The sequence below is a fragment of the Plasmodium knowlesi genome (assembly GCF_000006355.2).
Source record: "Plasmodium knowlesi strain H genome assembly, chromosome: 12".
Lineage (NCBI taxonomy): Eukaryota > Apicomplexa > Aconoidasida > Haemosporida > Plasmodiidae > Plasmodium > Plasmodium knowlesi.
In genome coordinates, this window is record NC_011913.2 from 1,785,848 (window position 1) to 1,806,692 (window position 20,845).

General features: G+C 36.8%; 8 protein-coding genes across 8 annotated transcripts; 5 read left to right on the forward strand and 3 right to left on the reverse strand.

The window, feature by feature from the left end:
• Positions 1-1,114: 1,114 nt before the first annotated feature.
• Positions 1,115-2,283, forward strand: PKNH_1240200 (replication factor A protein 3, putative; the record flags this gene model as incomplete). Its single annotated transcript, XM_002260416.1, has 5 exons — positions 1,115-1,134; positions 1,351-1,457; positions 1,662-1,738; positions 1,854-1,914; positions 2,219-2,283. 5 exons carry the CDS (start codon positions 1,115-1,117, stop codon positions 2,281-2,283), a joined length of 330 nt encoding a protein of 109 aa, XP_002260452.1.
• Positions 2,284-3,190: 907 nt separating this feature from the next.
• PKNH_1240300 (ADP-ribosylation factor, putative) lies at positions 3,191-3,991 on the forward strand (the record flags this gene model as incomplete). The annotated part of the gene is made up of 2 exons (XM_002260417.1): positions 3,191-3,610; positions 3,854-3,991. The coding sequence occupies 2 exons, from the start codon at positions 3,191-3,193 to the stop codon at positions 3,989-3,991; spliced, it is 558 nt and encodes a 185-aa protein (XP_002260453.1).
• A 464-nt stretch (positions 3,992-4,455) lies between these two features.
• Positions 4,456-4,659, reverse strand: PKNH_1240400 (RNA polymerase II transcription factor B subunit 5, putative; the record flags this gene model as incomplete). The annotated part of the gene is made up of 1 exon (XM_002260418.1): positions 4,456-4,659. One exon carries the CDS (start codon positions 4,657-4,659, stop codon positions 4,456-4,458), a length of 204 nt encoding a protein of 67 aa, XP_002260454.1.
• An 826-nt stretch (positions 4,660-5,485) lies between these two features.
• Positions 5,486-6,613, forward strand: PKNH_1240500 (vacuolar protein sorting-associated protein 60, putative; the record flags this gene model as incomplete). Its single annotated transcript, XM_002260419.1, has 3 exons — positions 5,486-5,490; positions 5,691-5,734; positions 5,967-6,613. The coding sequence occupies 3 exons, from the start codon at positions 5,486-5,488 to the stop codon at positions 6,611-6,613; spliced, it is 696 nt and encodes a 231-aa protein (XP_002260455.1).
• An 899-nt stretch (positions 6,614-7,512) lies between these two features.
• PKNH_1240600 (mitochondrial inner membrane protease ATP23, putative) lies at positions 7,513-8,982 on the reverse strand (the record flags this gene model as incomplete). The annotated part of the gene is made up of 1 exon (XM_002260420.1): positions 7,513-8,982. The coding sequence occupies one exon, from the start codon at positions 8,980-8,982 to the stop codon at positions 7,513-7,515; it is 1,470 nt and encodes a 489-aa protein (XP_002260456.1).
• A 3,845-nt stretch (positions 8,983-12,827) lies between these two features.
• PKNH_1240700 (conserved Plasmodium protein, unknown function) lies at positions 12,828-14,615 on the forward strand (the record flags this gene model as incomplete). The annotated part of the gene is made up of 1 exon (XM_002260421.1): positions 12,828-14,615. One exon carries the CDS (start codon positions 12,828-12,830, stop codon positions 14,613-14,615), a length of 1,788 nt encoding a protein of 595 aa, XP_002260457.1.
• A 961-nt stretch (positions 14,616-15,576) lies between these two features.
• Positions 15,577-17,606, forward strand: PKNH_1240800 (conserved Plasmodium protein, unknown function; the record flags this gene model as incomplete). The annotated part of the gene is made up of 4 exons (XM_002260422.2): positions 15,577-15,670; positions 15,797-17,010; positions 17,246-17,379; positions 17,528-17,606. 4 exons carry the CDS (start codon positions 15,577-15,579, stop codon positions 17,604-17,606), a joined length of 1,521 nt encoding a protein of 506 aa, XP_002260458.2.
• Positions 17,607-18,485: 879 nt separating this feature from the next.
• On the reverse strand, positions 18,486-20,003 carry PKNH_1240900 (FACT complex subunit SSRP1, putative; the record flags this gene model as incomplete). The annotated part of the gene is made up of 1 exon (XM_002260423.1): positions 18,486-20,003. The coding sequence occupies one exon, from the start codon at positions 20,001-20,003 to the stop codon at positions 18,486-18,488; it is 1,518 nt and encodes a 505-aa protein (XP_002260459.1).
• Between the last annotated feature and the right edge of the window lie 842 nt (positions 20,004-20,845).

The window sequence follows — 20,845 nt, forward strand, 5'->3', positions numbered from 1 at the left end:
CTTCTGCGATGGAACATATTCCTTAGCGTTGGTCAATTGGTCATCTGCCAGTGGCATCATTTTTACCCTTCCATGTGCTCTTACGTAGACGCGAAAAAAAAAAAAAAACGCACATATTTTTATTACTCGTCTTCTATATCGCATATGTGCATCATAATCTTTTTGTAAGTGTTGGTCTTCCAAGAAAGGGGGGGGTCCATATAACTATGTGGTACATGGGCCTTCTATATATTCCCAGGGACGTGTACTTCCTTCTACATAACAATGTATCATTCCCCGCTCTATCCGTTTTTTTTTCACTTTTTTTGAAAAAGTGTAAAGCATTCCTCTTTTGGAACTTAACTAATGGCTGCTCAATTGAGCGGTACGTTTGTGCATGAAAAAAAGGAGGGGGGGGGGGGAAAAAAAAAAAGAAAGAAAAGCATACATGTTTATGCATGTGTATATGTGCGCCTATGCCATATATTTTTTACGTATCGCTTTGCAATTTGTCAAACATTTTTCTCTCGCCCTATTTTCACAAATTTGTCTTTTCAATGTGCACGTAATTTTACCATGTAAGCAAACTTGTCGAAAGTGAAGCGTATGCACATATGCGTGTCAGGTCCAACGTGCTCGCGCATGTAATAAAGCCTATCATGACTCAACTAGCTCAGTACACATCACAAGTGCAGATAATAAAAACGCCCCTTTTTATAAATTTATTCCTTTCTCTCTCTCTCTCTCTTTTTTTTTTTTTTTTTTTTTTGTTTAATACGATAAAATTTGTTAATTTCGCATCGGTTTCTTCCACCCGCAGATAATCCGCCCCCCAAAAAAATTACGTGTTTTACGAACAGCAATTTTTTCTTCGATAAAATTTCTATTTTCCCATCGTTCATCTTTAAAGGGAAGAGGTATACTCTTTTTATAATTCTCCAAATAGTGACTTCTCATTTTAACGTTAAGGCGAACTTTACTACGTCGAAGGGACGTATAATTTGGCAACCCTGGCATAAGGGCGGCACATCAAGGAGGGAAAATCCCCTAATATATTTTGTATGCCTTTGCGCAAACCTACTCTTAAAGTTTTACTAACAAGCGTAAGAAATACACCTTTCCCTTGTACTTCCAAATGGAACAGTTCATAGCGCCGTAAGCAGGAGGCATATGGACAATTGGGACCATGATCGACCCTATCCTTCCAGCACAAATTTACATCACCCCACTTGGGCACATACCTACCTATACATATATACATATATATATATATTCAGTCATGCACGTGAGTATTTATGGGAGTCTTTCATAGCACCTTTTTTTTTTTTTTTTTTTTTTTTTTTTTTTTTTTTTTTTTTACCAAACTGATAGGAGAGTCAACAAAAAATACCTGAACAAATTTTACAACAAGAATGTGCGAATACTGGGCAAGGTTTTAAAGAAGGAAGGAGGGGAGCTGACTCTGCAAACGTGCGATAGTAAGGGAGAGCTCTACAAACGTGATATGATCAGACCGTGCGCGCATAAGCATGTGTATATGTCTGTTCATTTGTAGATGCGCTAGCAAATCTGCTCCGAACTGAGTGGATACATTCCGTGTCTATGTATAAATATGTGTGCATACACGATGGTTCCGTCGTTTAACAGTTGATGTTTTTTCCTTAATGTGGAATACTCCTCAGATGAAGAAGTAAAATGCTTTTTGAGTGAAAATCAAGGGGAAGGCACGTTAGATCAATATGTCGAAGTTTTAGGGAAGGTAAGGAGGAGGCAAAAAAATAATCCATTTAGGCGCGTTTGGGAGAGTGTCCCATGAATGCTTTTGCTTCCTTACTTGCACATGCGAGTTGTACTGCACTTCTCCTCATTTTTAGGTGAACAAAGATGATACTATAAGTGATATAGTTTACGTACAGAATGGAGGAAATTCTTTAAGTAAGCAAAAGAATATAAAGAAAAAGGGGGACAACACTACTTCCCCCTTCCCTTGCACATGATAACGTGTTAAGAGGCATACTACCATAATGGATATATCCATATAAGGTGTGGATGCCTCTGTTCTACATAATATGTGAGAAACGTAGAAGCGAAGAAAAGGAGTTATGTGTTTACGATAATTAAACAGTTTGTAAAGTTATCCGCTTTGTACAATTTTACAAGTTCGACGCTGTAACAGAAGAAGAATTTCACATTAATATGAATCTCTTTTTTTCCTTTTTTCTACTTCCCTTTTTAACAGATTTAAATGAAATGAATAATTTAATAAACTTAACTTTTATGGAAGAATTTGAAGAAATATTTTAATCGCCCTTAACGAAAGGAGTTATTGTGTATGCCCTGGATCTGCATTTTGCGAGGCACTACACATTGGTGTTTTGAATAACATGCCTTTATGTTTTTAATTTTCACAGTAGGACATTCCTTTTTTTTTTTTTTTTTTGCTTTTTTTTGAGATACTAGTGCTATTTGGTTGGAAATTTACTTTTTTTTTTTTTTTTTTTTTTTTCTTCATCTTTCCATGACACGTTGATATCAATTCGATGGAATTTTTTCCATTACCTGTAAATTTTACCATCCCATTTTCCTACTTCATGAATGCACAAATGTGTTTGTACTATGAAGCCAACACCGACGTTATTTATTTATTATTATTATAATTTTTTTTTTTTTCAACAATTAAGCTGAATTAAATTAAGAAAGAGGGCAAATATAATACCAGCTATTTTGACCAGTGCGGTTATTTGCATTTTGCGTGCATATGCCAATGGGGGAAAGGCATTAAAATTTAGGCGATTTTTAAAGTTGGCTTGGCTTCCATATGACCAAGCATTTTTTTTCTTAATTTTATTACACCCTTAAGGATGATTAAATTGTAATATCAGAATGGTGTGCGTGATTCAGTTTATCAATATAGAAGCTTATTATAATCACTTTTCCATTTCGCGAGCCGATAAGTAAACAAAAGAGAGGCATAAAAAATGCACGCAAAAGAAACATTAGGGAGACAAAGGATGATGACATTACTGACACTCGTTTCGAATGCAAATTGTTATCCGAAGTGAGTGAATGGGGACATGCTTCTGTCCGTATACATGTGCAGGCTGCACGCAGGTGTGTATATAAGTATGTACATATATGTATATATACTTACGCTGAAGCATTCGCCAAGTCGATTTTAAGGAATCCCCCTCCCCCCAGGGAATGCGCCAAAATGGTGCTCCTGAAAATTCTTAAGAAAATAAAAGAAAAGCAAAAAAACTTAAGGATAATCATACTAGGGTTGGACAACGCGGGAAAAACTACAATCGTGAAGAGATTATTAGGGGAAGACATTTATAAGGTAAGTCCCACGTTCGGATTTACCATTGAGACGTTGCAGTTTGATAAACACCTTATTAATATATGGGATATAGGGGGACAGAAAAGTATTAGGCACTTTTGGAAAAATTATTACGAGAATGTAGATGGCATTATTTATGTCATCGATAGCTCTGATTTGTTCAGAATCCAATTGTGTTCATATGAGTTGAAGCAAATTTTAAAGGAGGAGAGACTATACGGATGCTCCTTACTGATTTTATCTAACAAGGTGGACATAGAGAACTCTTTAAAAGTGGAGCAAATCGTTCAGGTAAGCTTTGTACAGTTGTGTAAATTTTTTTGGTTAGTTGCCTCGGGAGAACCGAGCGAACACACACATGCAATGATATATGTGCATGTCATTATACATTGCGCGGTTAAACGCAGCTCCGTGATTTCTCCTTTTTGAGGAATATTCGTTTAAGGTATAATTGGTAGCAATTCTCGATTGCACTACTTCTGTGCATATAGAGGTACACATACCCATGCGCCCTTTGAACAATTCGCGTCGCAGATTTTGAAGCTAAACGAAATGAACATTGATCGCCACTGGTGCATAAATGAGTGCAGCGCTTTTTCGGGAAAGGGCTTACTAAAGTCGTTTATGTGGTTGATCGATGACATAAGCTACAGAATTAACAATACTTACTGATTTGTTTCATTCCATGGGCGCCCTTATTCGAATAGGATGTGCCATTACTTCAAGATGATGTGTTTTTTTTTTGAAGCTGATATGCATGTATTAATTCTTCCCATTTGTGCAAATTGCGCACTTTATGCAATGTCCTATTGTCAGATAATTTTTCATTTTTTAAAAGTTAATTGCTAGTAAAAAGGAGAAAATCATACAAGCACATAAAAAAAGGTTACACCTTTGCTTTCCACGTATGTATATTCATTTACAAAACACATGCACACAGGATTGGGCATTGTCCTCTTAGCAAAATGCCATTTCTCTGAAAAAGGCACATAACGTTTAACTGAAAAGATGCAAAGTCTTTATGAACGAATGGCCATTTTTCAGAGTACGCTTTGGCATCATATATTCCCCTCCGAAGTAAAAAAAAAAAAAAAAAAAAAAAAAAAGACAACGTCGAAATTGAAATAATTTCCGCATTATTCTTCCGTTTCGTGCCTTTCTGTGTACTCCAACTGTCTTATCACTTCTTTTTCCAAAAAGTCGTATACATTTTCTTTGCACAAGCAAACTGTGTCACTGATTTTCTCTATCAAGAAATTTTTGCCTTCATTCATGAGAAGAATTATTTGCATCGTTGGCTCGTCGCATTTCACTAAAACTCCCTTTATAGCAGTAACCATTTTTTCCCTATTTTTTTTTTTTTTTTTACTGTTCCAAAGGGAATGAACTATTTCCCAACCTGTTAAGCTTTTGTCATAATATGTCCTCTCACGTAAGCTAGTTAATGTGGCAGGTGGATTAGCATCCCACAAGGTAAGTTCTTTACGTAATATGTAGCAAAAAAAAAAAAAAAAAAAAAAAAAAAAGAGGGGGAGCCGCAAAAAAAATTATCTTAAAATGTTAAGCTGTGAGCGGGATGGGGTTCCTCACACAGTCTTTACAACTGGATTATTCAACCCAAATTTTGTATATAATTTTATGGGAATTTCTTTCACCATAAATAGCATAATTTTGGGTACATTTTTACTGAAACAAAATCAGCATTTTCAGGGAGTGGAAATGCTACTCGAAAAAGTACTGCTTTTCAGCAAAATGATCACATAAATATATATATTTTTTTTTCATGTATGATTGTACTGTACCCACGGGAAGGGGCTGATCGTATGTGAAGGAAAAAAAAAATAAAAAAAAAAAAAGATAAAATTGGGACGAACGGAATACAAAAAATAATCGCATCGTAAAAAGCAAAATCGTTGGAAAAAAAAAATAAATAAATAAATAAACGCATGTCAGGACATATACGTAAATAAATACTCGTGCCCGATCATCCACATGTTTTAGCAGTACCGGGGGACATACGTGGAGAACGCACAATTTTGCAACAACACAAATAGTTAGGGAAGGAGATATTGCAAAATTGTTCAGCTCATCGGACAAATAAATTTAAGTCAACGGGATAAGAAATCGCGCTTCTTTGAAACATTTTTACTAAACAGACAAGCAAACATGAAGTAAGGATGGGGGGGTTCACCGACCCAAGAAGGGGGCGCGACGGATGCTTTGTCGTGTGTATATATTTATGCTATTGCATGGCAGTTGTGATGTACCCGTGTGGATTGGCCAAATTTCATTTTGTTGCACACCGCCCCATTTTGCTCTATTTTGCCCCACTTGGTTTATCTCTTTATCTGAACAATTTTTTCCCTCCCAGATTTTTCAGGCCTAAGAAGGAGCACACGTTGGACGAAGCATATGGTAATAACGCTTTATGGGCACACAAAAAAAAAAAAAAAAAAAAAAAAAGGAAAAAGGAAAACACCATGTAGGGTGTGCTGCCTTTAAGCATCCATATGTTTGTCTCCCCCTTCTTTTTTTTTTTTTTTATTAATCATCTAAACGTGCGGTACGTGGACACAACACCGCATGTCTAGAAGTACGGCAAAGTAACATGCCTCCTGCATACGAACACACGCACATCACGTTGCAGGAAACCTGGAGAAGAGCGTAAAAAGCATTGATGATAATATCGACAAATATAACAAGGAGCTAAACATCATTAAGCAAAAAATTGAGGAAGAAAAAAAAAAGAATCCAGTCAATCAGCATGCAATTAACAACTTAAGAAACAAAGCTGCTATCATCATTAAGAGAAAAAAAACGTATGAAAGTAACAAAGAAAATACACTGGGAATTCAATTCAATATAGACCAAATAAAATATGCAAATGATAATGTGCAAATGTCAATTGATACATGTAAGGCCCTGGAGAGCACAAGCAAAATTATGAAAAAAAATATGAAAAAAGTAAATATTGGGAAAATAGAAAAATTGCAGGACGACCTCTTTGATTATATGGAAGAGGCAAAAGAAATTGGAGAAATTTTGTCTTCCTCTTATGATATACCCCTAGAGTTGGATGAAAATGAAATTGATGCAGAGCTATCGTTAATTGAGGATAGCATCCTAGACGAACAGGTCGAGGATAACATTACTGATTATTTAGAGAGCGATAAGGTGGAAGAGAAACAGGAAGAGGCACCGGAGCAGGAAATAACTGCCACGGAAAAGAACACAGAAGTTGTTAAAAATAAAGCAAAGCAGAGCGAAAATTACTATACGCAGAAGGAGAGCTAAGGATGACAAGGCGACAATTAATGGTATTAGTATGCGTTGCAATTAAAATGGGTTAAGTGAAAAAGAATGAACACAAAAAAAAAAAAAAAAAAAGAATATAGGGGGTAACCACTGTACAGCTCTTCTTCGCACGTACGCATTGCATACAGGTGTGTGCATATCCCTAAAGGTGCACATTTATTTACCCTATCATTTGGGCTCAACCACTGCCAGCAGTATATATATATATATATTTCGCTTCAACGCCCTCGCGTGGGCACAGTAAGCGGTTTAATATTTGAACACGTTATCATACTGGGATTTACTACATTTTGTGTACACCCCTGCTGAATTAATGTAGAAGGCATTCCTTTTTTTGTTTTTTTTTTTTTTTTTGTAAATTATCAGATCATTTAAACACCTTTTTTTTGTCAAAAGGGTGGTACCCATATGAATATTCGTCGCTTCGGAAGATAAGTTTGTGTGATCAGGAGTACAAATTTGTAAGGAATGCGTGGAAGACATGAACGTTGAGGAAATGTCATGTCGGCGGGTATGGTTCCTCCAACTGCTACCTTTTAAGATGATTCGAGATCGAAACAACAAACAGCACAAGAGGAATTTCACAAATACAGGAAAAAAAAAAAAAAAAAAAAAAAAAAAAAAAAAAAAAGGCCGTTTCCTTTTGATTAATTTTAAGTATCACTTTGATTAATTATATATACGAATTCACGAAAAAAAAAATAGGTACAAACGGTTTGGAAGTTGTGTTTGTGTGCATAGGTGGAGGGGTAGCATGTTTAATTATTGCATTTGCCTAATTGATGACTATAATTACCAGGGTAAAAACGCACATGTGTGGAATAGTACGCATCCGAATATGCACACGTGTTAAGGCATATAATTCCCCTGTGTGGTGCTCAGAAATCCTTCTTAAAAATCTTGGAGGGCTTGTATTTGCTATCCTGTTCAGGTGAGCACATGAAGGGCCAATAATCGTGTAGGCATTTCTCAAATACTTCATTTATGTACTGATGTGTGTTGTTGGTACAAGGCTTGTACTGGTTGAGAGATGAATACACATTATTATATATGCATTTATTCTTAGGTGTAGCTCTAATTGAGGGTGTTTTAAAATTAGTAAAGACATCATGATCGGGGGAAAAATATTTGCTGTTAAAATAACTGCACTGATTGCTCATATTATAGGCTCTTATTTCTGAGCAAGCAATATGGTGGCAATTGTACATGTCTATATTTGCCCTTGCAAAATCAAAGGCATGTATAAGTTCATGCGTTAGTATATATTTGAGCTTATAATAATTTTTAATATTATTTGAACAAATCCAAATAGTGTTGTTTATAGGGTTGTAACCACCTACGTAATTTGAATTTCCATCCTTGGAAGAGGAAGTTGTTGGATTATTACTATATCTAATGGGGGACAATTCCGAACATGAGCAATTTTCTTTGCTCTTTGGTACATAATTATTTTTATTATTCACGAAAACATCACCCAGTTTGTACTGGGGAGTAAAGAAGCTAGCCACCTTTTCAAAAAATGTCCTCTTCTGCTCTTTATTATTAGGACAATTTATGTATATAACATTAATTGGGCGATTTAGCGCAGATAATGCGTCCACTAAAATTTTAACTCTATAATTGTTCAACACAAAGTACATAAAAATTTGCAACTTTATTTTGTCGTAAGGACTTATGTCTTCATTAAAGTAGGTAACAAATTTGTTTTCCTTTTTTCTCCTTGCACTGTTTTCAGGGGGAGTGCTTTGCGGGGTGAATTCCTTCGACGTGAGCGATTTTGGCACGGAGTTATCAGGAAGGAAGTTGTGTGGAAGTTCGCCTTTTGTTAAATGTGTTCCATCAGGGAAAATTTGTTCTTCTCTATCTTCGCTACTGCGCGAATTTTTAATATTGCTTGCCATGCCATTCTGCGAGTTAGCATCTATTTCCTTCTGTGCTGTCTGGGGAGCGTTTCCTTCAACGTTGTGATTTATTGTGGCGCTCTTGTCGCTACTCCCGAGTGCGGTTTCTCGGTCTCGGCTCATGGTTGTTGTGCTATCTGTCCCTCCATCAGGTGTGCCGTTTTTATATTGTTGAACAAATCGCCCATTTTTTTGAAGCATTGATTTGAAATGATCATTTATGTTATAATTGATTACTAAGAGATCATTGTAATTTGGCCATTTGCACACATTTTTATACTTGAGTGAATATTGTACCAAGAATAACATATCACTGAGTTGCTTTTCTTTTCCATTTTCGAGGAAAAATTTCTCTACACTTTTTTTTAAATCAAATTGGTGAATTTCTCTACCAATTTGTTTAATTTTTTCCTTTGCTCGTTCCACCCTTTTGCGTACCTCTTCCATCTTTTGCTTTATATGTTCAGCGGAAGGGACATAAATGGGTGAAGCTTTTACTCCTTCCCCTGAACATGCTTTCGGATTGTTCCGTTGCCTATTCAATTTTTGCCTTTCATGTTCTATTCAGCACCTTTTTTGCGCCTTTCGAAAGGAGCACAAAAGGTGACATCAATCAGGGGGCAAGGGAAGTAGTACGATGACGGCAACGATGAAGAGAAAAAAAAAAGGAAAAAAAAAAAAAAAAAAAATTACACCTGTATGAGGGTTAATGCCCAATGGGAGCTAACCTAGCAAATGAAGCAGTACCAACAAAGAAACCGAAACAAATAAAATGAACTACAAGTGGAGGACCTAACAAGGGAAATATTATTAAACGTTGCAAAAGTGTAGATAAATTATAGCCTATACGAAATCGGAAAAATATATATAGGGGGGGGCGGCGGGGGAAAAGAAAGAAGAATGCTATTCCTAAATCTGTACGCATAGGAAATTTTCACAAATTTAAGGACGTTTTTCTTACTTATGCACTTTGCGATAATACCCCTTTCTGTCTGCGTTATTAACCATCCCGATTTGCGAAATAATTAACAGTACATTTATGAAGCAAACAAATTGGGGCTTATGATATATTCCCCTTACCACTCAGTGTCAGCGCGCATGTCGTTGTCAATTTTGAGAGTGCCTTATCATGATGGAAAAAATGTATATTCACATATGTAGATTCAAAATAGCTGATTTTCTCTATGAACACTTTAATGTTTTAAAAAGAGAGGAAAGTGTTTACGTGCCCTTTTTTCCTTTTCGAATGAAATTTCAACGTGGTCTGTGATTAATGTGTAGGGGACACTTTCCCATTTGTTCTTTTTAGCTTTATCTATCTCTGTTTAGCTTCTAACATGCTACGGACACATGCGCAGTCAATGTACGCTTGAACTTGGAGTTATTGTCTTCAATTTCGATTGAACCCCAAGCGATGTTTGTTTATATCGATTCCGCGTTTCTCGTTTTTGTGTGCTGTTTCTACATATGGGAAAGATTGCCTCTTTCTGCGCAACCCATTCCTCATTCACGCCCGTTTTCGTGGTAGCGGGTAAAAAGACCCCAATTTGAGCACCTCCAAGGTGACATGCATTAAGGAGATTATTTCCTTCCGGAAGAGAGGAGGTGTGGTGAATTTCAAGAAAGGGGACCCTTACAAAGAGGGGTCACTTTACAAAATATAATTTTGCAACTTTTTAATTTTTCAGTTTTATCATGTAACAGCTTATTATGTTTTCCGTGTGAAATTGCAAAAGCTCTCGTTGAAAGGGAGCTTGTTTCTGCTTTGTAGGGGGGAAGTGATGCCTCCTTGCCTTGAATTCGTAGTTTTTGTCAGAATAGAGAGAAAACAAAATAACAGACAATCATGTGTATATATATATTGCCATAACGATTTGCGTTTTTTTGGACATATTTAATAAGAATAAAAAATGAAGAAAAAGGGGGAAGCAAAAACAGAGTGTTAACCTTTTAAGGGGAAATTATACTGCAAAAGTTTCGCTCTTTTTTTTTTTTTTGAACCAAATTAAGCATTTTTAATCAAAAAGGTGGAAAAGTGTGGTAAGAATCATGCATGTTGCAATATGAACATAACTTCATTTTTTAACAAATAAATAAAAAAAAAAAAAAAAAAAAAAAAAGGCAAAGTACTGTATTTTCTACAAGGCGAAATATATGGAGTTTGAAAGGCTTACACCATAAACATTTTTGGACGAAAAAAAAAAAAAAAAAAAAAAAAACGCTTAAAACGGAAAAGACGTTCTTCCCATATTATGTTCTAGCACATCAGTAACGAAGGTGAAATATCAAAGCAGACGTGAACACTTTCGAAGATGCGCATTTGTGTGTACATATACGCATATATTTTTTGTTTTTTTTTTTTTTCACATTTTTTCTTCTTCTTTCTTTTCCCCTTTTGGCGTGTCTGCATGTTTTAAAGGTGAGCAATTTGTTTTTTTCGCCCACTTGTAAAGAGTGAACGCAGGAATGCCCCAACGAGATGTGAGAAATGACGAGGCTGCCCAAGATAAACAGCCGTATATTACCGCAGAGGGCGACGGGGATGACTGAGACGTGTGCTCACCCATGCGCATATATATATGCATATGTGGAGATATAAACGTATGCGCATATTATTCACGCAAATGCGCATAGCAGATACATAAACACTTTTTGCGCGCATACGCAGCCTTCTTAATGAAACGTTAAAAAAAAAAATACATATATATATATATATATATATATATATATATATATATATATATATATATATACATATAATAGTGGCAAAATATAACAAAGACAAAACACAAAATGAACACACAATTTTCATTAGAATTTTTCTTCATCGCATACTGATCCCCGTACCGTTATCATAGCAACATTTGATAAGTCGCCAAAACATTTTCTTTAAGCGTTTCCCATTTTTATTACATGTCATATTATTCTCTCCGCGTGTGTGTGGAGGGGAAATCGCATCATCCTTTGTTGCAAATGAATATATTGTACATAAATGCGCAGGACTTTTTTCGAAAACCCGAAGCACATATTTTTCTAAATTCACCAACACGAAAAGTAAAATTCGAATTGGCGTTACTCCATCCTATTATTAGCAACCGCAACAGAGTGAAGGAAAGACGTGGGCGAGTTAAACAAAGTAAGCGCGACATGGGAACTCGTTGCAGAGAGGTGACCCATGATTTGTAACTTATAGTTCACGAGGTAAACCCCGCCTCACGTCTTGATGAGGAATCGCTTTTCCAAGTTCAAGGGGGAAGGAAGCCAGTCTACATGGGACGCTTTGAAAGGTACAAGGGAGAGGCAACAAGTTAGCATGTATATAAATTATACACGCTTAAAAAAAAAAAAAAAAAAAAAAAAAAAAAAATTTGCATGAGGAAATATACCTCTGGCAACATGTATACATAACTAGAAACTGCATTTTTTCTACTTTGATTTTTCGTTTTTATTGACGTTCCATTTTTCATAAAATTTTTAATCACGGCTAATGGTACCTCTAAATGGTGTTCCAAACTGCAAAATGAGCGATCGAACAGAAGCGTTGTTACACGCGTTTTCGCCTACATGGTACGAGTGTTGCCCGTAATGATACATCAGTATGTATATATGCAATATGAACACGTTTAAATGCATGTGTATTTATTTGCCCCCTTTTTTTTTAAACCCAATATAGGTAATACTTTTTTTTAGCGCCCCCCTTTTTTGACTATACTGCGGAACTGGATCAGAATTGTGGTGGCGTGAATTGTTCCCATTCGTGAACCCATACATCTGAGAACGAAGTCGCGTACACGTGAATCATTGCCGCTAGGTTTGTGGTAAATAAGGAAGCGAACAGATACCTGCATAGGTGGGGGTATCTATATATATATATATATATATATATATACTTATATATACACTAAGTTTTAAGCGTGCGGAGCAGTTCTTCATGCCGCTTGACTTCCCCGCGCTTGCACGTCCTGATTGAAGAAGTGCAGATAGATATTGGCTCCGGTTGAGGGCGCATTGAGGGAGATACGGAAAGTGGGCAATATTCTCACAGGAAGAAAGGGGCATGGGATATACCTATGTGCTAGGCGATTGCCCCATACAAAAGTTGCTTTATCATTTGTAGGGGGACATTTTAACAGGGATGCGCATGCATAGGTACACAGATCCTTCAACGTGTGTTGTGCACTGATGTGAGTGCTTAACCCGGTCGTTGTTATTGTGCCCCTTCTTTTTTGTTCAAACGCATAACGTTGTAACAGGCCAATTTGATCTCACTTGAACAGTTGGATAAGCCCACCATGGAGTCGCCAAAAGCATCAATGCATGAGGCGTACAAGAGCTTCTGCTCACAGCACCCCCTGAAGAAGTTGTCCATGCCGAAGAGCGACCTGGTGTGGTCCTACTACGACATAAATAGCAGAAATGAAAACATAGTGATTTTTCTACATGGGATATGTGGGACAGCTGGGTGTTATTTTTACCAACTAGACGCATTGGCAAACTTAGGGTTCCGAGTTATATCCTTTCAATACCCATGTTATAATTACCTAAAGGATTGGATAAAAAATATGTGTAACATATTAGAATATTTAAATATAAAGAAGGCACATTTTTTTGCCTCCGATTTGGGTGGATACCTAATACAATTGTATGCAAAATTGTACCCGTCCAAAGTGGAGTCTTTAATTCTGTGCAATTCCTACAGAAGGACAGATGACTTTGCTGCAGTTGCAGCGTTCAGAAATGTCTACGGGAAATTATATAGCTTTCTCCCGCATGTATTATTAAAAAAAATTATATTGGAAAATTATATTTATATAAATTATGTGAATATAGATTTGAAGGAAAAAAATTCACTAGAGTTCATGAGCAACGAAGTGGATTTAATACCTTCTGCAGACTTAGGGGGAAGAATAAGTTTACAACTGTCGTCGGAAATTATTGACAGGATTCAAATCAACGATAAGAATATCACCATTCTGCAGACATTAAATAATACGTATGCAGATAGCCTAAATGAAGATATGAAAAATGCGTACCCGTATGCTAAACATGCGATATTGAAATCGGGGGGTTGTTTTCCTTATCTGAGTAGGTATGAAGAAGTCAATATGTACATTTTGGTTCACCTCAGGAACAATTGTAACGCTGTATTTGTGAAGGAGCAAATAAGTAGTATGAGTTATATGCACCAACTGAAAAGTGAAGAAGTGGATATCGAGCAGTTTGCTTCTGGTAGAAAATTTGGCAAACGGGTTGATGGCAGTACTTACAAGACGCCTAATGAAGGGAAGTGTAAGATTAGTATCATCAACAAGTGTGGTACAAATGGTAATATGCACAAGGGTACAACTTACCACAGAGAACGTGGAGATGCTAATGGGACTACCTTTTCGTATAGGGAAAGCAGAAAAACGGAACAAGGCAAAATAAAACACGGAGTACGTAACATCACGTGGGATGGACACCCAGAGGAACAGGAGGATCTTTTTAATTTGTACAAATATGATAGCTATAATAGTTGTGAAAATTTTAGTAGGAAGGATACCGTGACTAGTGAGGAGACCTTTAACGTTCACGAAAAGTTGGATGTTCAGCCCAACAGTGGTCAGCATGATCATTACAGCGTCGGTGCTTATGGGGAAGTGTACACCACAAATGACGATTTGCACGCGGGAGGGATAAACTCACAGTTTGGCGAAGAGCGGCAGGAGAGATATACCAAGCAGAATCATTATGAAGAACAAAATGAACATGGCGGGCATGTGAACAATTACACAAATGAGGAATTTGCAAATCATCCCGATGGGGATGTCGTGGACATAAATCACAATGACGGTTATTACAAAAATGATTATGAAAACGTGAGCAGAAATGTGACACGTGAAGACGATGTATATGGTAGCCCTAATGGTGAATATGTGTACACGAGCAACGAGGACATCCAATCAATCGGGGGGAATGCTCCTAACTCTCAGGAAGGCTACAACAAGGAATCTTTAAATTATGCCGACAACTGTAATGAAAATGATCCGCAATATGGCCGCGAAAATGTTAATAAAAATGATATTTTCTGCCATTTTTAGTGTGTGCCCATGGGTTTGTTTTGTTTATGTAATATCCCTTGGGAGGGAACCTCCCCCCTCTCCACCTATTCTGTTTAATTTACTCGCTTTGCAGTTTTATATAAGCTTCCTGCGACAGTGGCGAAGGGTGATCTGATGGCATTTTTTTTTTTTTTTTTTTTTTTTTTGAATTCGCTTTTTCTTCCCTATTTGGCGCTACCCCATTCTTGCGCATTTTATAATTTTGCACCTTTTGTGAATTTGTTTTGTTACACTGTCGTTAGGCGATGGGCGGATTGCCCTGCTTGGGTTGGCGCTGCTCAGTTTGATACTACATGATTTATCAGTGCCATTTTGTTGCGCCAATTCGTAGATGGGTAATCTTTGGAGATATTTTTGCGTGCGAAATTCTGCTACTCCTTGAAGCCCTTCCACCAAATGAGCACAAGTTTGAATTTGCATACGTACAATTGTATAAGTACGTGTGACGTTTTTTAAAATAAATATAAAGGAAAGAGGGAAAGGAAATTGTGTAAACACTTTCTTTTCTGAATTTCCTCCCCGTTTCCCTTTTTTTTTTTTTTTTTTTAGTCCAGATTTGTGTACAAAAGTGAAAAGAACTTGCATGCTTTTTTTTTTTTTTTTCTTTTTTAAAAACGTGAACATATATATGCAAATACTTCTGCATACGTGTCCGCGCGTGTGACCTTTTTAATGGCGAAAATTAATATTATTTAAAGGCACGAATGAGTTAATTTATATATGATGTAACAGATGAATGGCAGAAATATACGAAAAAAACAGTGGTAAAGTGCTTGCGCATTTTTGTGTGCAGCAAAGGTTGGATAAGGAAAGGGAAAAATGACGAACAAGCGCAACATGCTCAGTGAGTAAAAGGAAGGAATAACCGTTTTTTTTTTTTTTTTTTTTTTTTTTTGTGCGTGTGTTAAGGCAGGAATATGAGGAGAGAAGCCGAAATAAGATGGACATCACGGGATTTGAAATACCACTTTTTTCGCCGAATATTACTGAAATAAATTTCGGGATCTTTGACCTGTGGCTCCGCGGGCACAATGGTAAAAGGCGAGGGGAGCGCGCCGTGCTAGAAAGACACTTTTTTATTGACACGAAAAAAAGGTAGAGAAAATGAAAATATTCCCACGTGGTCTACCCCTTTTTTTTTTTTTTTGTCCACTCCGCAGAATTCGAAGTGCTGTGCATGCTACAGAACAACTTCTACGCTGACTTAATCAAAAGAAAGAACGAGTTGAACAACGCGGGCGATGGCGATGCTGATGTTGACGGCGACGGCAAGGGCGACGATGTAGAGGGGAAAACAAGGAACAAGGAAAAGAGGGACCATGTGATTAATAAGGAGATCGAAAATGCGATTAAAGAAAAATACAAAGACAATGTTTTTTTTGTAAAAAACAGAATTATGAATATGTTTAACACGGAACATAAGGAAAGCGATTACATAGGGAGCAACATTTTATTTGACAATTTTTTATGTTTATACATAAAACAGCAGTTTTACATTTTTAACATTTTGTCCCACCATTTGACCAATTTGGATCTGCGCTTTTCCAATTTTTATATCCCCATAAGCAAAAATAAAGCGCTGAAATTGATAAAAAATTATTACAACATTGACTTCAATTTGGAGAAGGAAATTATAAAATATAAGAGCATTAATAACATTTCAAAGTACACGAATGAGTTTGTTAAAATCACCAACATACACAAAATATCAGTCAAAAGACAAATAGAAAATATAAAAAATATGTGGAAATACGTAATAAATATTTACGAAAGGAGAAATATAGATATAAGTACGTTATATAAGAAAAGACGTATAAGTGTGAAAAAGGTATTAAAATTTCTTAAAAAGAATTTCCAACTTTATAAATTTTTTATGAAAAAGGAAACTGTTTTGGATATGAATAATAATGATGGTCATTATCGAAATAAATCATTTTTATTTAAAAAAAAAAAAAAAAAAAGAAAAGGAAAGAAAAAGGCACAAAATAACACCAATTCCAAGAATGAATATCTTCAATATAATATAATTAAAACTTTGGAAAATATGGTTGGCATTTATTTAGCCAAGAGGTACTTTCGTCTCTACTGGATTATATCCTATCATATCGAGGTACCAAAAAAGGTCAACATTCCTTACCCATATTTTAACAACATCATTTTGTTGTTATTGGAAAAGTTACAAATAAACGATCTCATTATTTCCAAGGAATATATAAATATTAGTAAAGGGATATATAGCACGTTCAAAAGCAACAAGAATATGGACGCGCTCAAGAGTAAGTTATGTGGCCTTGCCGACATTAACAATTCGCTTCGCACCAGGATCCTCATTCGTCTCAAATGCATCATGAATCTGCTCTGCTGTTTTAGAAATGTAAGAGATGGGTCGTTAGAGAGAGAGTTCCTATATATGCACACTGCCCTGCGTGAGGGTCTACCATAGAGGGTGGAAATAAAAGGGACCCCCTGATATCATATAATGCGCTGCGCTGGTGAAGGAGTGCATTTTTTTTTTTTTTTTTTATGTTTTGCGTCTTCTCTTCATTACGTTGCCACATTGTTATATCACTGCATCATCGCTCCACCACTTCAATGATTCTTCCCCGTAGTCCTACGAGATAACCAAGTTCTTGCTAATTTTTTACGAGCTGCAAAAAAATGAGCCGTTCACCAACGAGAAGACATTCATAAAGCAAAACATCGGCAATAACAATTTTGTGAACAGGATAATGTGCTTTATAAAGTAATACCATTTTTCTGTCTACATGCATACATGTGTTTGTGTGCACTCAAAGAAGAGCGAGGAAGGTAGCGGGAGTGCTGCCCTCTTTGAGGTTCCCGCAGCTGCTCCTTTTTGGTAGTTCATCCTCTACACCCTCACTTCTCTACAGGGAGGCGGAAAATTATTCCAAGAGAAAAAAGGCCGAATATGAGAACTTAAGGGGAAACGAAAAAACGAACAATTCGTAATGTTTGTAAAAAGGGCTCAGAGGAGAAGACTACCCAACCATACGCATTTGTGTTGTGCGGAAAGCCCAACGTTGTATCTTCGCTATGCACGCCATCTGTATCCCCGTACGCACCACGCGGTTATTTTGTTGGTTATTTGCGCGTCCTCCGCAGCACGTGCTTGCATTATTTGTTTGTCCATTTGTTTATGCTTTTTTTGTATACTTTTTTTGTACGCATTTTTTTTTTACACTTTTTTTGTACACCTTTTTTGTACGCATTTTTTTTTACATTTTTTTTGCATATTTTTTTTTAACATTTGTGATTAGCATTTTTTCTTTTTTACCGACGAATTCAGACGTATATGTGTGGGCCCTCACAATTTGCACACATGGCAAATAAAGGCGAACTCTCCTATTATTATTTCTTCCTTTTCAAGTAGCCATTTTTTACTGGAAAAAATGTCAAAGTGGTGAAAGCTGTACGCATCTTTCACAAGGTTGACGAGTAGTGTACAGATAGGGAAGTTGCGTTTTTCTTTTTGTTGTTTTTTTTTGAAATGCGTCAACGTGTTGTAAAAAAAAAAAAAAAAAAAAATGTTCAGATGAAAATTTTTAAAAGAGAAATACGAAATGGAGGTGTTACGAGATGGTATACATGAAATGTGGGCTGAACTGTGTAAGAGGCAGCTAGCTATGGTTACTGACTTGTGTATCCATTTGTGCTTATTTTTTTGGCCTACCTCTTTGATATTTTTATTTCCTCCGTCCAGAACGCACCATTCCTGTACTCCAAAAATTGCGGAAAACTGATAGGTCCTTCCATTTATGCATAAATGCACACATTATTGAGAAAGCAATTCGGCTAACTGTAGGTATATGGTGGGATACATTTGGTGATCTACTTATCATCGTCTTCTTCTTCTTCTTCCTCCTCTTCCTCCTCATCGTCATCACTACCATCATCATCGTCATCCTCCTCCTCTTCTGCGACGTAATCCTCTTCGTCGTCATCATCGTCATCGGCAACGTATTCCTCCTCATCCGATTCGGAGAGTTCATCGCCGAAGTCCTGTTTTTTATCAGCAACATTGGCATCATCCTGAATGTGTATATTTTTACTTTTTAGAAATTCCAGCAAAGGGAGGTATTCACTTTTGTCTATGTTGGTATACTCATAACTCATTCCTCTTTTGTGTTTTATGATAACAGAGAAGAAACGGTGTTGGTTTATGTTACCCGTTCTCTGGAAAGTGAGTGTTACAATGTCATCAAAGGAGATTAAAATGACGGGTTTTACAATAAAAAGAAAGTATTTATTTAGGGGGTAAAGTTGTCCACTTGCTGCTCTATAGCTGCATGTAATACCATGTTCATTTTTTGCTGTTCTGAAATCTCCTGGAATGATGGCATTCTTTTTAACAAGAGCAGAAAAGAGTCTAGGAATTACTTCATATGCTCTTCCGCAGAGAGATTTCTCCAATTTATATTTTTTCAGATCTTCTTCACTTGCATTGATGTCCAACTCCATGTCGTCATCGTTATTGAGTTGAACCAAAATGAATGGGTACTCAGTTTGTCCTTGCTTCATTTTATTATTTAGGCTAAAGATTAAAACGTACTGGTTGGAGTTACTTTTGGGGACTAGCAACATTTTATTTATATTAGTATACTGAACGGTAAAATCGTAGGATTTTCCATGTAGCTTGAACGACTTTGGATACATTTCGATTTCGTATCTTCCTCTTGGGACGAGGAGAGGAATATTTGCAAGGGAAGCAATGCATTCACTTTTAGAGTCTCCTATATTTACTTTTTCTAGTAAGTCATTTTTAAAATTTTGAAAATGTTTATTTTCATCATTTTCGTGTGGATAACAGAAACGTATTTCTGATAGAAAGTCTTCATTCGTTTTTTTATAATCCTCATTTTTCAGTTCCATCGCTATGTCCGTTTTTATCTGAACATTCAGTTGATTGATACTGTTCGTTGGAATACTGAATGCATACTTGTTGTCTATGTCGAAGTTTATGTTCGTATTTTCTAACTTGAATTCACCCCAGTTCCATCCCTTCGTGGCTATCTTCCTACTAGCTAATCTCAGATTAAAGTATTTCTGAAAATGTTGCGTTATTTCTGAAATATTTCTATCAGGGAATCCGTCGAAAAAGATGATCAAATTGTCCTTCTGCTTATTGAATTTTATGTGTAGTCTGTTGTTGTTGTAGCCTGTTTTTATCCACTCCGCTTCACTTATGTCGCTACACTTGTACTGGTATACGCTATTCGTTTGTTTATTTTTCCATCCTAAGAACTCGTTGGACATTCGAAATGATCCATAGTCGCAGCCCCCGAATCCGCGAATGTTTCCGATGGAAATCACGGGGTTGCTACCCGAGCTGCCAGCGTTATCTCCCATGGGTTTTATCACAGGGGAATGACAGTAAAAAGCGGTAGGGTGATTTTCTTCGTTAGGCCTCCTTAGTCAGGGGGGCACTTTTGAAGTCCCTATATTGTGAAATTCCCTTGGAGGGGTATCCTTTTCAGCCGCTCTGTTTCAACTTCAAATGGAAAGGGGGCCCTCTTTCTCCGAGCAAACCACGTGTGCACGGAGAAGAATCTGTGTCGAAAAGGGTCGTAATAATATTGCCACGGGTGTCTGATATTTGTGCTTCTCTCCTTTTTTTTTTTCAAAGCTCCGTTAGAGGTCTGCAGACCCTGGGTGTGGTCAGATAATTGCGTTAAGGAAATTACACAAGGAGGGGTTCTCTTTCCGCAGGGTGGGACTTTGTTTCAGTTTCCGTGGGCAAACTGATATAAAACGAAACGTATACAAACGCGGGGGTATGTTTTTTAAATGTACATATATGCACGTATGATCCCGCGTGTGTTTATTCTTTCGAGGGGGTAATTGCACTTAGGCATTCGCGTAGTGAGAGGGTTATATGTATCCTTACATGCCTGTAATATGCAGTGCATTTGTTGGGCCCTAAAAATGTCCCCTTGCACCCCATAGGTCTTTCAAAAAGGGCGTGCAAAAATAAAATACTCAAGCCATTCTGGGTTAAGCATATAATATATTTGCTATTCCACACGCTTGCGCGAAAGGCGGCAATTTATGAAGCTATGCTCGAATTTGCCACTCTTCAAACTTTTGGGCTTACCGATTTTTAGTTTCCCTTCATTTTTTTTCGTGTTTCATGAATAGAACTTCATGGGGGAGTATAAGAAGAGAAAGGGAGAAACTTCAAAAGGTTGGAG